The 14,310-nt window shown below is 36.6% G+C and overlaps 1 protein-coding gene across 1 annotated transcript in view; it reads right to left on the bottom strand.

The window, feature by feature from the left end:
• Window positions 1–5,146: 5,146 nt before the first annotated feature.
• Window positions 5,147–14,310, bottom strand: part of LOC112949373 (histone deacetylase 2) — an 18,014-nt gene continuing 8,850 nt past the window's right edge. Inside the window, exons 8-13 of the mRNA XM_026041765.1 lie at window positions 13,863–14,003; window positions 12,171–12,279; window positions 9,130–9,260; window positions 8,053–8,208; window positions 5,705–5,762; window positions 5,147–5,499 (exon numbers count right to left, since the gene is read on the bottom strand). Coding sequence (XP_025897550.1) covers window positions 5,469–5,499; window positions 5,705–5,762; window positions 8,053–8,208; window positions 9,130–9,260; window positions 12,171–12,279; window positions 13,863–14,003 — 626 coding nt within the window. The 3' untranslated portion in view covers window positions 5,147–5,468. The remainder of the gene's footprint in view (window positions 5,500–5,704; window positions 5,763–8,052; window positions 8,209–9,129; window positions 9,261–12,170; window positions 12,280–13,862; window positions 14,004–14,310) is intronic.

Here is a 14,310-nt window from a genome sequence, read left to right as displayed (position 1 = left end):
AAAGGTTTCAATGCACACCTCTGACAATGAAATCGCTCCCATTTAAAAATTCCAGGTGTGCAAACCTTTTTCTTCACATTGGAACTGTCAGAAATCTCCCTGGTAATTAGTTTCCAGAGGAAGGTGCCAAGTATTAACATTTTAAAATACTTTAACACTTTGGCCATAACCCTCTCAAGTAACTCTGATATTCACTCCATTTCAGGCTATACTACTGATTGGTCTGTCTTCAATTGCTCACTAATCTAAAATATAAAATAAAATAAAATAAAATAAAATAAAATAAAATAAAATAAAATAAAATAAAATAAAATAAAATAAAATAAAATAAAATAAAATAAAATAAANAATAAAATAAAATAAAATAAAATAAAATAAAATAAAATAAAATAAAATAAAATAAAATAAAATAAAATAAAATAAAATAAAATAAAATAAAATAATTGCTCTTAAACCATCGAACTATTGAGTTAGTTTTGTTCTAGACTTTATCCAGCAGTACAACACTGGTGCAACGATACAGATTTTTTTCCTGTGCCAGCTAATTCTCTGGGGCATTTCATAGAATCAAATATTGTTAAAAGCATCACCACACAGTGGGGGCGTGGGGAGGAGGGAAGGCTTTTAAAATAGATTTAAAAACAAAGAGCAATTCAGTATAGGAATTATCCATGTGGAGTTGGTTTGGCAAGTGCAACATGGAATTACTTAAAGCTTGCCACAGCTTTTTTTGCTTTCTTTCCTTTTTTTTCCTTCCTTCTTCTCTGGCAGCACAATCATGCACAACATTAGGACTATATTATTATTAATAAAAGTTTAAAAATGAGGAATTTGTTATTTCTGTCTGCTGTTAACGTGCATAGATATTTAATTTCGCCAGTCATACAGTATCATACARTGAATGACACTTCAAAAAGATATGGTATTCTCTAAAAGTAGAATTTAAGGCTACACCCTTGCCATGGGATGGGGAGCCAAAGGGACACACATTGGTGGTGCTGAGGCAAAAGCAGCAGCGGGAGCAAGGGGGATGGCTCTAACAYACTGAGCTCCTCCATCTGTGATCTGCTGCTGTGGTTCTGCCATACACAAGAACAGATGTTTACAGCTGCATTCACAATCGTATTTGTTGAACACAACCATCGGTCTCAAAGCGTACTGCARTACAACCAAATATGGTCATATATGTTCATCTCCGTTTTCAATGGCTTACTATGCAGGTAACKAAGTTGTTTTTATTTACTTATTTTAAGAAATACAATAGGTGGCTTAAAAAATATGGTTGATAACCCATACTGATATGTACTTCTTTTTGCTGCCATATTCTAGTATCTTATTTTTTACACCTATTAATGATATGCAATAATCCTTTGTAGCAAGGTTCAATATACGGATAACTAAATCCCATTGGAAATTAAGGCTAGAGACACACATCATCCACAGACACCTTGAATCACTAGCATACATATGATCACAGGTAGAGGATTCTATTGGAAAAAGAAATTCTGGAATTCAAGGCATGTGTGTTTTGCATGTGTTTTTTTTTTTCCCTTGAAAAATTCCCCATTCATGTCTGGGGACATGAATTTGTATTCCCCAGATGAATTTGTATTTATGTCCCCAGAACATCACTTGCTCACAGAATGATAAAGCACAAGTTGGTGAAAAATATTTGAAGAGGTTGTTGCAACTATACAAATGCCAAACAATATTTTTAAACAAACAAAAACCTAAAATAAATCCTAGACCATTTAAACAAATCTGTTTAAAACAAACCTTAAATTTTGGTTTACTGTTTTTTTTTTTCTTCATATATAGTCAGAATGCATTAGTTTTGCATATAATATGCATTAGAATGCATAAAGTTCCATTAAGAATAACTGCTTACCCTATATATGAACTAGATTTAGTTTTCCTTGCTGTTCATGTCACTGTTTTAAGCTAGATTCAGATATACAACAGCTGAAGAAGCAATATTGMCATTTGATTCCTGCAAAACAACATCAACAAAACCAGAAGATATACATTCCAGCCCTGATATTCATTCATGCTTATATTGTTAAACTTTGAGAAGTTAACAATACAAAATATGGTTTCTTATCCTTAAACTCACCTACAGCAAAAGAAGAGTTACCAAGAAAACCTTTGTGTAAGAACTGCAGCTCATGACATGGGAATACTTTGTATTTCTAGACAAGCAAAAGGAGTTGTTTCTAGTAAATAAAGGCTTGCAAAATATTGGAATATCTTTGGAAGAACTCTGTGCATCCTTGGTTCCTACCAAGACCAACCAGCCACAAAAAAATTCATTGTTTCATTAGGAGGACCAATGGCATTAATTGCTTTAAAGTCCTTTGTAAGAGAGAAACGGTAGTAAWCAATGAAGCAACAGTAAAAAAAGCCTTCAGCACTTACATTCAGGATAAGTTAGCGACAAAAAAAAAAAAAAAAAAAGTTATTTTTAATTTGGAATGTGACTGTCAGTCGTGCTTAGAATGAATAAAAACACCTATTTCTCAGATAGGTGAAGCTAAAGGCTAAATATGACAGAATTATGGATCAGATCTTTTAAAGATAAGGGGAAAAAAAAGAAATTTTCTCCTCCAGGCATAAGCAGTATCATATTGAACCTTTGAGAAGGGACTTTACACAAAGCACTAGAGATGGTCTAGTATTGCTGAGTAAGTCTGCAAAAAAAATGTAGAAAAGTGAGCAACAGCATGCTTTAAGAAAGAAGGGAGGAAGAAAAAAAATAAAACAAAATTCTTATGTCCAAAAAATTTGCAGAAGTTAACCAAAAGAATGTTCCCTAAATAATACGGCTACTTTCAGTTGCCTATTTTATTATTACACTTCCCTTTAATAGTAGAAGAGATAGTCATCAATACTTAGCAATATATTAGCAACATTGTCATTTTTTAAATAAATGATAGAGGATGAAACAAAAAGGTTTACCCTCTTATTAAAGATAAGAAAAAGGATGAGTATCAATTACCATTCAAGTATTGCTCAATTTCATCCACGTACCAAGGTTATGCTGCCTTGTGCTGAAGTGAGACAAATCATGGATCTTTTCAATACAAGTGTTTAGAAGATGCAGCTTATCAAGGACAGTTCTTGATCTGTTTGTAATGCTAGCGCTAGCAGGCATTAGAGATTACTTGAATATGAACACCATAATAAGATGTATATACAACCTAGATGTAAGTTATTTTCAATACTACGAAATTAAAATTGCTCTAAGAAAAATGTGAGAGTCCTGAAGTTCTTGAAAATASCAGTGGATGCTTATTTTGCCACTCATTTCTTCCCATTCTCTTGGGAGAAATCTACATTTCTATCAGTCCTCTATTTTTAACCACTTCACGTGTCAGAGCTAAGTATTGAAGATACAGAAAACTACACTTTTGTTCGCAGATGTTGTGCCCAAATCCAGGGCTCAAAACAGAAGAATGTAGCAAGTCTTCCTCATCTTCAGGTTATGAAAAGCATCTCTGAAAGCTATTGAAACCCCAGATACGATACTTTACAAAAGCAACATCTCCCTGCCCCATACACTTCCTCCAGCCTCACAAAAAAAGAAATTAACTGAAGGCCAAGTTCCTCTTCTAATACATAAATGCTGTAGAGTTTTTAGTTATTTTTTAATTTTTGAACTACTATTGCTAAATATACCAGAGAAACAGCTTTCTTCTTTCTTGTGTACATGTGTGTGTCAGGGGAGGTGAAAGGAACTTCCAATTTTGAGAGGAACAACGTAGCACGAGGCTAGAGGAATTCAAACAGAGCATTTGGTTSAAGAACGGTCCTGCTGTTGGTACCTTAGCCTTACAACCAAAACAACCAAAAGAGCTACACTTCCCCAAATGGGTATTGCTGTAATGAGGCACTTCTCAGTGTAGGAAAACAAAACAAAATGAAAATGGAGATGTCAGAATATCTACTAATGGAAATCATGCAAAAAAAAAAAAAATTCTCCCCTAAAATACTGTATTTAAGTCCATTAATCCTAATTTCAAATTCAATCTTACTCCAATAGGACCGGCAATTAATCCAATACTTCAACTCAACAAGTCCTTAAGCTAGAGGGAGGAAACTGGGACTTAAACTTGCATTTCTTGCATGTCTAAGTAAGCAATGGTTGACTCAACTGAACTGATGCAACAAAATAAGCCCAACTTTGCCAGACACAGCCAAACAGGACAAACAGGAACTCTAGCAGCAGTCAAGGAGTTACTTAAGGCACTGAAGGCAACAGAACAGCACCAGTACAAGTACTAGATCTCAAATCTTTAGGCCATTATAAAATTTAGCTGAGATTCCAAGTACTGAAATGGAGCTCCAAGAGAGGAGAAAAAAACAAAACAAACAAAAAACCCCCCTCTCCTCTCCCCTCCCCCCTGATTGGGTAACTTTTTTGGGTAACAATTCTGCATACTTAGAAGTTTACTACTGAAATGCAGATATCAAAGTTTCCACTTTGGCCTTTAAAGAAATGCACMAAACTGGCTGTGTTGTAGATTAAAGAGAAAAAATGATGCTCACATCCTAGTTTTAAATAAGGTACCAGGACTTATCAAAAAAGAAAGAAAACAATAATAATTAAAAAGCCTTCTGTAGGGAAGGGAAAAAGTTTTATGCTACTCAGAACTGCAGACAACAGAATGGGTTATAAATTTCATTATTACTAAAATCTTCAGTTATCTTGCAAGATTTGAAAAATATCATACAAATCTTACAATCAGCAAAAAAAACCAATATTTTGTGTTGACTTTTATGGTGAGAAAGATTCATTGGCAATGCAGAGAATGTGAACGCACAGCTTTAAAGCTCTACATTAAAATGTGAGTTCATACAACCACCTATTCTCAGCTCAGTCTCTTCGTCCAYTTATTCTGCTCGTTTCAACCACAAACACACACACCCCACCATGCACTCGTTTGTGCTCCATACAGAAGCCACCGAAGTATACAGAGTAAAAGCAACACAGTTCAGCCTGTGTTTACACCACTTCTCCTCTTAAGATTTATTAACTACTCTAGATAGACATATTTCAGTCTGCTTGATTTATATGGAAGTTTTCTCTTTGTAGTTCAATGATAGGCAAAAGACAAGGAAGTGCAATTTTTTTTTTTAATAAAGATAAAATTACAAAAAAGGTAAAATCAGCTCAGGAAAGGCAACTTACTTTAATAGATCAGTTTAGACACTTAACATAATAACTCACATCCATTTTTAAATACTATTACATAAAGCATGGTGAAGAAAGGAATTTCTGCCTCATAATTAGAAAACTCACAATACAACTCGCCAAAAACCAGAACAAAGCCGTTTGAAAATAAATACGGTCCATGCCAAATAGTACAAAATGAAATCAGCAGTCTCTCTTGATACGAAAACTTTTCTTCTTTTAGGTATTCTCCAACTCTAGTCTTATGTTCTGCAACTGATGCGAGGCTATCTTTTATTCAAGGGTTGCTGAGCTGTTCTGACTTCGCTCTGTTCAAAGGCAAAAACAAATTGTTGTCTCTTTTTTTAGATTAACTGTTCTACATACAATTTGGAGTCACTGTTGTCACACGTGTAAAACGTGATAATGAGAATGATTTTAAAGTGATCTGCACAACTATTARTTTTATTTATAACTTGAGCTTATTAAGCGCTCCTTAAAGAGATAACATATTCAGTATTAATTAAGGTTTACCCTTTGGTGTCCGTCTTTTCACCACTGCTGTCCTTGGATTTATCCTCCTCCTTAACATCTAAAAATAAAAAGAACGCAACGTTTGAAGTCTATAGAAAGATGCAAGACAAAACTTTTAAGATTCCAGAAGAAAACAGTATGACTGAGTTATTTGTTAAATACACTCCTAGTCTCACAACACCCTCCTGGGCAAGCTCCGGAGGTGGGGGATAGATGAGTGAACAGTGAAGTGGATTGAGAACTGGCTGCATGGCAGAGCTCAGGGAGTGGTAATCAGGCTACAGGTGAAGGCCTRTGGTTAGCAGTGTACCCCAGGGCTCGGTCCTTGGTCCAGTCCTGTTCARTTTATTCAACAACGACCTGGATGAAGGGCTGGAGTGCTCCCTCTGCAAGTTTGCTGATGATACCAAACGGGGTGGAGTAGCTGATAGCCCTGAGGGCTGTGCCGCCATCCAGAGGGACTTGGAAAGGCTGGACAACTGGGCAGTGAGAAAYCTCATGAAGTTCAACAAGGGCAAGTGCAGGGTCCTGTACCTGGGGAGGAATAACCCTGGACACCAGTACAGGCTGGGGACTGACCTTCTGGAGAGCAGCTCTGTCAAGAGAGACCTCGGCGTCATGGTGGATGACAAGTTGATCATGAGGCAGCAGTGTGCCCTCATGGCTAAGAAGGCCAAGGAGATCCTGGCGTGCATTAAGAAGAACATTTCTAGCAGGTCGAGAGAGGTGATCGTCCCCTTATAGCCCTGGTGAGGCTGCACCTGCAGTATTGCATGCAGTTCCAGCGGGCCCAACTTTAGGATGATCAGGGCCCTGGAACATCTGCCCTATGAGCAAAGGCTGAGGGAGCTGGGCCTGTTCAGCCTGGAGAAGAGAAGGCTGAGGGGGGAACCTGATCAGTGTCTATAAATACCTCAAGGAAGGCAGTGAGGAGCAGGGGACGGCCTCTTTTCAGTGGTGGCCACTCACAGAACTAGAAGAAACGACCACAAATTGATTCAGCACCAGAAGTTCCACAGGAACTTAAGGAAACATTTCTTAACAGTGAGGGTGACAGAGCCCTGGAACAGACTGCCCAGAGAGGTTGTGGAGTCTCCTTCTCTGGACATCTTCAAAACCCACTTGGATGAAGCCATGCGCCATGTGCTCTAGGTGACCCTGCATGTGCAGAGAGGATGGACTAGGTGATCTCTAGAAGTCCCTTCCAACCTTAAGGATTCTATGATTTTACCTTGGAGCAAGTCTTTTTTGCTTTTCTGTAACAATGGTACATAAGACCTAGACCTTGGTTTCCTCTGAGCACCATGTGATAGTCCTGCAGCCCCAAGATAGAGCCTATTTTTGGAATAGCCCTTGAAGYATACTATCACCAAAACACTACTCAAATTCTCTTTTGAACAGAAGCAGAAATTTCCCCATTGCAGAAACTCCATTGTTGGGCAACATGCCCAAATCCAGTTGGGAAAGGTCCTGGGCAATCTGCCCTAGCTGACCTTGCTTGAGTAAGTGTGGGGTAGGACTAGATGATCTCCAGCACTGTCTTCCAATCTCAACTATTCTCGGATTCTGCAGCAATTAGTTGCCTCCTCCATTAAACCAAATAGGAACAAACTCTTACTCTTTACTCTAATGTATCTAAAACACACAAGAACAAATCAGGAAACGTAGTGACATWTCCTTTGGTTCAAATTCTCTCTAAGAATACTTTTTATTCTGTTTCTCATTTGAGCTATATAYATCCTTGACTAAGACTTCAAACCTGGGGGTAAGTAAGGTTTGTTTAGCATAATCATCATCCTTGGCTAAAAAAGTGTTTTAGTAAGAACTAAACTGATGAAAAGAAGAACTTGAACTGATGAAAAGCAGATGGCTCAAATGTAATAGAAAAAGATAAGTTCTGAGGACTTGAGGTTTTGAAGAAATTAAATCACTTAAAGTTYCCGAAGGGTGAATGTAGGGAGGAAGGGGCCAAGCTCTTCTCAGTGGTGGCCAGTGACAGGACAAGGGGAAATAGGTGTAMGTTGAAACACAGGCAGTTCCATCTCTATGCGAGGAAGAACTTCTTCACTGTRAGGGTGACAGAGCCCTGGAACAGGTTGCCCAGGGAGGTTGTGGAGTCTCCTTCTCTGGAGATCTTGTAAATCCTCCTGGATGCCGCCCTGTGCCCCGTGCTCTGGGTGTCCCTGCTGGAGCAGGGGGTTGGACTGGATGAGCTCTAGAGGTCCCTGCCAACCTCAGCCATTCTGTGATTCTGTGATCTCAACAGCTRGTAAGCTGATAACACAGGAGACATTCAGAGTTGAAATTTGCAATCCTAAATGCAGAATGAAATTACATYACAGTCCTACCTGCTTTTTTGTCCTCTGTCTCTTTCTTGTCTTCTTCTATTCTAGCTTTCTTTGCTCCTTTCTTATGATCTGCAACATTTCGTCGTCCRCCTTCTCCTTCATCTTCAGAATCAGAAAATTCTTCATCACAGGCTATACGCTTATCAGATGCTCGAACTAGGATTCAGAATTATAAAATTAAATGAAAATAAAGGCCAGAAGAAAGACAACTACAAGTCTAACAAAAAAGGAACCACCCTATTAATAATCTGTAGCTATGTAAAATATTCAGTTATTGCTTAKAAAGCAAATAATGCCTAAAAACAGTTTTCAGTACCTTTCAAAATACCCTGGGCCTCTCCAGAATGACTTCATAAAGTAAGTTAGTGGAGACACAGGGAAAAAAAAAAAAGTATTTTGTAGCATGTACCATATTAATTTCAAACAAGACAAACTGAGAAGATGGAAAAAAWATACAATTTCAATTGTTAAGAAAATGGGCAAGTCACCAAGACAAAGCACTGCAATCAATGTCACAAAAGGATCACTTCAGTGTCATGAAGGTTACSTGAAGCAGAAAGCTTTTAACTATAGCTGAAAAGTAGCCCATTAACCATTGAATGTTTATGGTAAAGTAAATTAAGGTTAGTGCTACAAGTGCAAAAAAAACTCTCTCACACATGTGACAGACTCTCTGATATTAGACATAAGCAAATAAATTTTATGTTAAAAAACACAGTATCTCTATTTATATTTTTATCTCACTTTACATCAGTGGAAACTTTTCTGTTTGAAGATCAAAAGTTAAAATTCATATTCCTTTAGTTACAGTTCATCTGAGACTTCTGGAATATGTATTTTACATCTGCTTGTAAGATATAAAAACACCTCTTAGTTATTCTTTGGACCTTTTTTACATGCTCAAATTTGGGCACAAATGCTACTAGTAACTGCCACACTGTCAGACTATAAAGGAGTCAAAGCCAGGAGACAAAGTTCTGCAGCCACCTATATTTCTCTACCAGGATTGGATTCTGAACAATTAAATGTAGAAAAAAACCCACTCTGGACACATCTTATTATAGAGGTATTTCTTACTAGAAATGCGTTTGTCTGGATCTTCTCCATCCTCATCTCCACTGTCTTCATGGACGGCATCTTCAGGAATGGCTTGCATCTGCACACCGGGTGCATGAGGTAACATACGCAAGTTTTCAAATAAGCGTTGCCTGCAAGTAACAGATGACAGAAGTTATCACTATACAAAAGTAGCACTTTCTTTGCTTTTGTGCTTAATTCTGACATTTAAGTTTACCCTGCTTTGGCTTTAATTCACAGTTTCACTATTCTAAATAAGTTTTTGGAGTAAAGATCCTTGTTTTCTTAATACAGGCTGGAAAGAAAGAAACAGTAAGTGCACATGTTCAAACTTACTTTAAAATAGAAAACTTTTATAGAACAGAATCTAGCACTGAATGACCATAACCAGCATGGCAGTATGTTATATCAGAGGTCAGTCTGTGACAAAATGACAGCTTCAAGACCATTAGAATCACAAGTAGCTTTTCCAAATGCAGAATACTTACTGAACACGCTCACATAGACCAAAATAAATTTCTTCCATTTTGATCTTAATCCATCAGTATCTCACAATAACAATTTAGAATCCTAGGAAATAACTGAAATTTCACAAGTGCTAGAAAAGTATTTTTCTATAGACTAACATAAAAAGTTCCTCCAAAACCAGAAAAAAACCACAGTTTTGCTATTTAACTACCAAGGAGTTCTAAAATCACCAAGATTCTGCCTAKAAAGATGATTTAAAGTCTTTACCAGTAGAAATGTATTTAAAAATAAAGGCTCTCACAAATGCTTAAAGCAATCTTTTACATTGTTTTGRGGCAGTATGTAATCAAAAACAGAATCAGACTCAATACAGGTAACGATAAAGAGGCTTTTACAAAATACAGGAACAAATACCACAATCACAACCTATAAAACAAAATCCTGGTTTAAGACGTCCAAAGGTAGACCATGTCATAACAAAACTACAACAGCTTTATGACAGAAAAAAAAGCAAAGACTCCAAGTTTTGAAGCATACCTAAAAGCATATCTTCTTACAAGAAACAACTTGATAGTAAACAGAGAGCTTTCCATCCCTAACAGATCATTAGTATCCATGGCATACTTTAATATTATTTTCCTTTTCTGGTTTATATTTCACCCTAACTTCAAGCTTTAGTTCTCTGCTGAGCGAGTACATGCTGCCGATTTAAGCTGAACCAAGTGCTGGCATTTCTCTGTTTATAGCAGACTAAAGTATCTATTTGGATGACAGACCAGCCTCCAACAAAAGACAGGCACTTAAAACATGAAGACCTCCACATCATGTGCAGCACTGAATCAGGGTCAGAAGTGATCAGTCTGGATAACACTCTTTAATTGGCTGTTTCAGGGAGAAGAGAGATAAATTCTCTCCTGCCTAAGCAACCAGATGCAACAGCCGCCCATGCTCCAGAGCACAACGTGCAGGAAGAGGAAGGTCACTGGATGCCTCTGGGGACTCAAAAGGAACATTCCAGAGAGGTTCAAGTAGAGAGGAAAGTGTGGCAGGATGTAGCAGCATTTGTAACACTCAGCTTAGCTTTCTTCTGCACAACCTGAAAAGATATATGGCATCTGTGGCTTTCTGGAATCCTTACAATTTCTGCCTCTACTCAAATTACAAGACTGAGCAGAACCGTTTTGCTAATGCAGGGAGACCCCTAAAGCTGGATCTCTTGGAAAACACGCAACTAAAAGAAGAAGGATTCTCAGAAATGACAGATCATTGCTCTTCCTGGGGGTGCTATTACAAAAACTGAGATTATTTCTTTGTCAACAGAAAACAAGCAATCTGTGTCCAGGGGTGTGCTAGAGAAATATTAAGTTTTGCAGTCTACTTGTACCAATAAAGATCAACAAGATCCCTACTTTGTGGGAGTCAAACGCAGCAGTCTGGCAAATGATCAGCTATAGCACTATATTACTAAAGAGAAGTATTACAGGATTGCATCAATTTTTTTTTTTTTTTTTTTTTGCTTGGCACATTAAAAATTAGAACTTCTTTATTTGATTATGATTTGCGTTCACACGACAAATATATAAATCACAATCTATAGTACAACCACTTTAAATTTGATAAATATTTTAACTGCTCTTGTGAGTTTTGTGATTTGAGAATTTTACAGGTCATTACAGTGCTGGCAAACTTCTACAACCCGTTTCACATCTTTGTCCAGCTATTTTTGGTAACCAAAAGAACTTCCTTGAAATGTTAACAAGCTCATACAAACTCAGGATGGTTTACTGTGATCCTTCTTTTAAGTCCAAAGGAAGGACAGAAAATGGGACAGTAAAACACTGCAGGTTAGTCAATTTTCTTTCACAGAACTGGTTATACATATGCATTGCCACACATTCTGGATCCTTAAAGTAAAATATTAGTTTATAATTAAAACTTCATGGCCTGAAGAGAAATAAATGGAACGTGTTTTACTTCAGAAGTGGCACAGGCCAGCAACAACAACAAAAAATCCTCCCCCATATTGTCTATAGCTTGAAATAAAAGATATACCTCACTGCAGTCTTTCTCACCGAGTCAAACCAAAATAACTCAATAGACAGTGATGTACATGCAGGCTTTTTCAGCGTTGTGTGCTCAAGCTTGCAAGTAACTTCCTATTTTTACAGCTGACAAAGAACGATAATTTCAGTTTATGCTGAGATGAGGGAGCTGAGAATTAGAAACCTTAATCATTAGAACACACAAGGCTTTTTCCTGACAGGATAAGCCTTCTACAGAATTAGAACAGGAAACCAAGTAAAACAGACATCTCTCCTCACAGCAGGGAAAAAAATAGTAAAATAAAGCAGGTTTCAAATTTTCATCTTTATACTTACGGGTCACATACATTGCTGCAGGGGAAGACACATTTAAGAATTCCTCTTTTGAGAGAGAGGAAAAAGCATTTTCTGTACTTATTTTAAGTGCTCAACTGAAAGAGCAAAGCATGTAAGTTTTCAACAGTATCTGACATAACTCTGAAGAAATCCATCCACATGATCTGCTTATTAGCTAAGGCAAGGATTACTTACTTGATCTTCTCCATATATTCTGGTGTATTTTGGTTAGTCATATTTGATGGACTAATATGAAGTTTGAAGTCTGGTCCAAAATACTCAAAGTAGTCATTGTATGGCAACTCTATAAACAAAGCACAGAAGAAAATTCCGTGATCCAATTTAAACGTTTTATACACACCGATATATATTAATATTTATGACAAGACTAGTTAGAGAGCTAGCAAAGCATGCAGGGATCTTTAGCCAGTTAAGCAATAATGTTTTAAAGTATTTATTGAACTGTTCATTGTTTTTCCCCTAAATTACTCATAGGCAAGCATACAAGTAACAAGTTTGGTAAGATTCCTAAAAGAGTTTTCTGGAGTGTGCAAATTTTTTTTTTTTTTTTTAATAATCTAGTCTTTAAAAAAGAAACAAAACCAACACAGGTATTCAGAGCACATTCTTAGTAAAACAAGTATTTCTTGCTAGGTTGGAGATCACAGCTAGGTCAGTAACTCATACTACACAGTAGTTCAGGGAAGGGTTCTCCTACACTGTCCACCGTCATCCAATACCCAAAATGAAGCACATAAAATCTCCATACCGGAAAAATCAGACAAACTTAGTTCATTTTATCCTATCAACAAAGACATAATTATAGAAAAACAAAAGCAAATAATAGTAAAAAAAAAAAACAGAAGCCCAAAGAATTGAATGACACTGAAATGCATTTCTTACTTCTTTGTATGCTTTCATGACTATTACAGAAAAGGAGATTTAGTTTAGGTGAACAATAAAGGAGACAAAAAGATTAATTTACTATTAAAGTATTTAGAAAAACACTGTTCTTTCTCAAAACAGTTTAGAGTATACAGAGAGCCAGACAAAAAGGTTTAAGATAAGGAAACRCTACTATCTCTTCAAATGCTTTGGTTGACAAAGAACATATAATATGAGGTAGGATGTAAAACATGTTTCTTGAAAGGCAGTGTCCAAATACTCTTTTGTCACTGACAAACTGAATTCTATTGCTGTCAGACAGCAACAATATGTATCCAGTAAGAGATACATGAAAAGCAAAAAGGCTGTTAGCAGTAAGTGTTRCAGTCCAAGATGAAAACCGCCAATGACTGATCCAACAAACCAGTCCAAATACCAGTTTTCTAATAAGGCATTCTAAAAATATAGCCAGAAGCGCAGYTGGCTAGAAATAAAGGAGTACAGAATCTTCAGGGATCTTCCTCAGAGAAAGCACTTCACTACTAAAATATCTGAAAGAACTTTACTATTATTTTTGGCTTTAAATTTTTAGGACAGCATGCATAGCCAAAACTGAGAAGAACAGAAGAGTTAAGTCAGTATATCTGCAGGGCTGCTTTTTGGTGAAAGATATTAGGAAGAAATAGTTATCTGAAATGGACTCTTGAATACTCACTCATTTCTTATGATTAGCAAGTTTGTGACATCTGACTTAAGATTAGCATCGTGATTTCAAGTAAAAAGCTAGACATGGTATATTCCACAGTGTTGCTACTATTCAATTTCAGTATCAGTTACGAACAGGAAGATTCTGTGAATTTTACATGTTTTGAATTTCACAAGCGTTTCAATCATTAAAAGCGTTTAGTAAAGCTTAACAAAAAAAAAGGGCAAAAAAAAAGCTGCCAGTTGACCTGAATCCTATTTCTTAACAAAAACATTAATTTGCATATTAGTATTTACCATTAGGAATTTCACAATCTAAGGCAACAGCAGTTTCGTAAGTCCAACATCGAGCAACATTACGAATGGTATATCCTCCTCCTCCTAACATGAGCAATGGCAAGTTGAAAGTCTTCACAACTTCCACACATTTAGCATGACCTGTCACAAAGATTTGAAGATATACGTGAAATATCTCAGAAGAAACGAAGTTTTGTATATAACAAAATATTTCAATCCTATATAGACATACTTAGATCAAGGAAGACCTGAAAGAATTCAAGCAAAACAGAAATATTTCCCCTTAAAGCAAACACTATTATTTCCACAAGAAGATCCACCAATGTGAAATGTAAAAAGCAGGTAGAACACTTCTGTCACAGAAGTCCTCAGAGATTTTATTTTGTATGACAGTCTCCCAAACAGTAGTTCTGAAATTCTCCTACAATATTTAGCTTTTTCTTTCTTT

Source organism: Nothoprocta perdicaria, unplaced genomic scaffold, assembly GCF_003342845.1.
Source record: "Nothoprocta perdicaria isolate Ctin4 unplaced genomic scaffold, notPer1 scaffold_293, whole genome shotgun sequence".
Taxonomy (NCBI): Eukaryota; Metazoa; Chordata; class Aves; order Tinamiformes; family Tinamidae; genus Nothoprocta; species Nothoprocta perdicaria.
The sequence above is the reverse complement of the archived record's forward strand: the minus strand, read 5'-3'. Positions and strand labels throughout refer to the sequence as shown.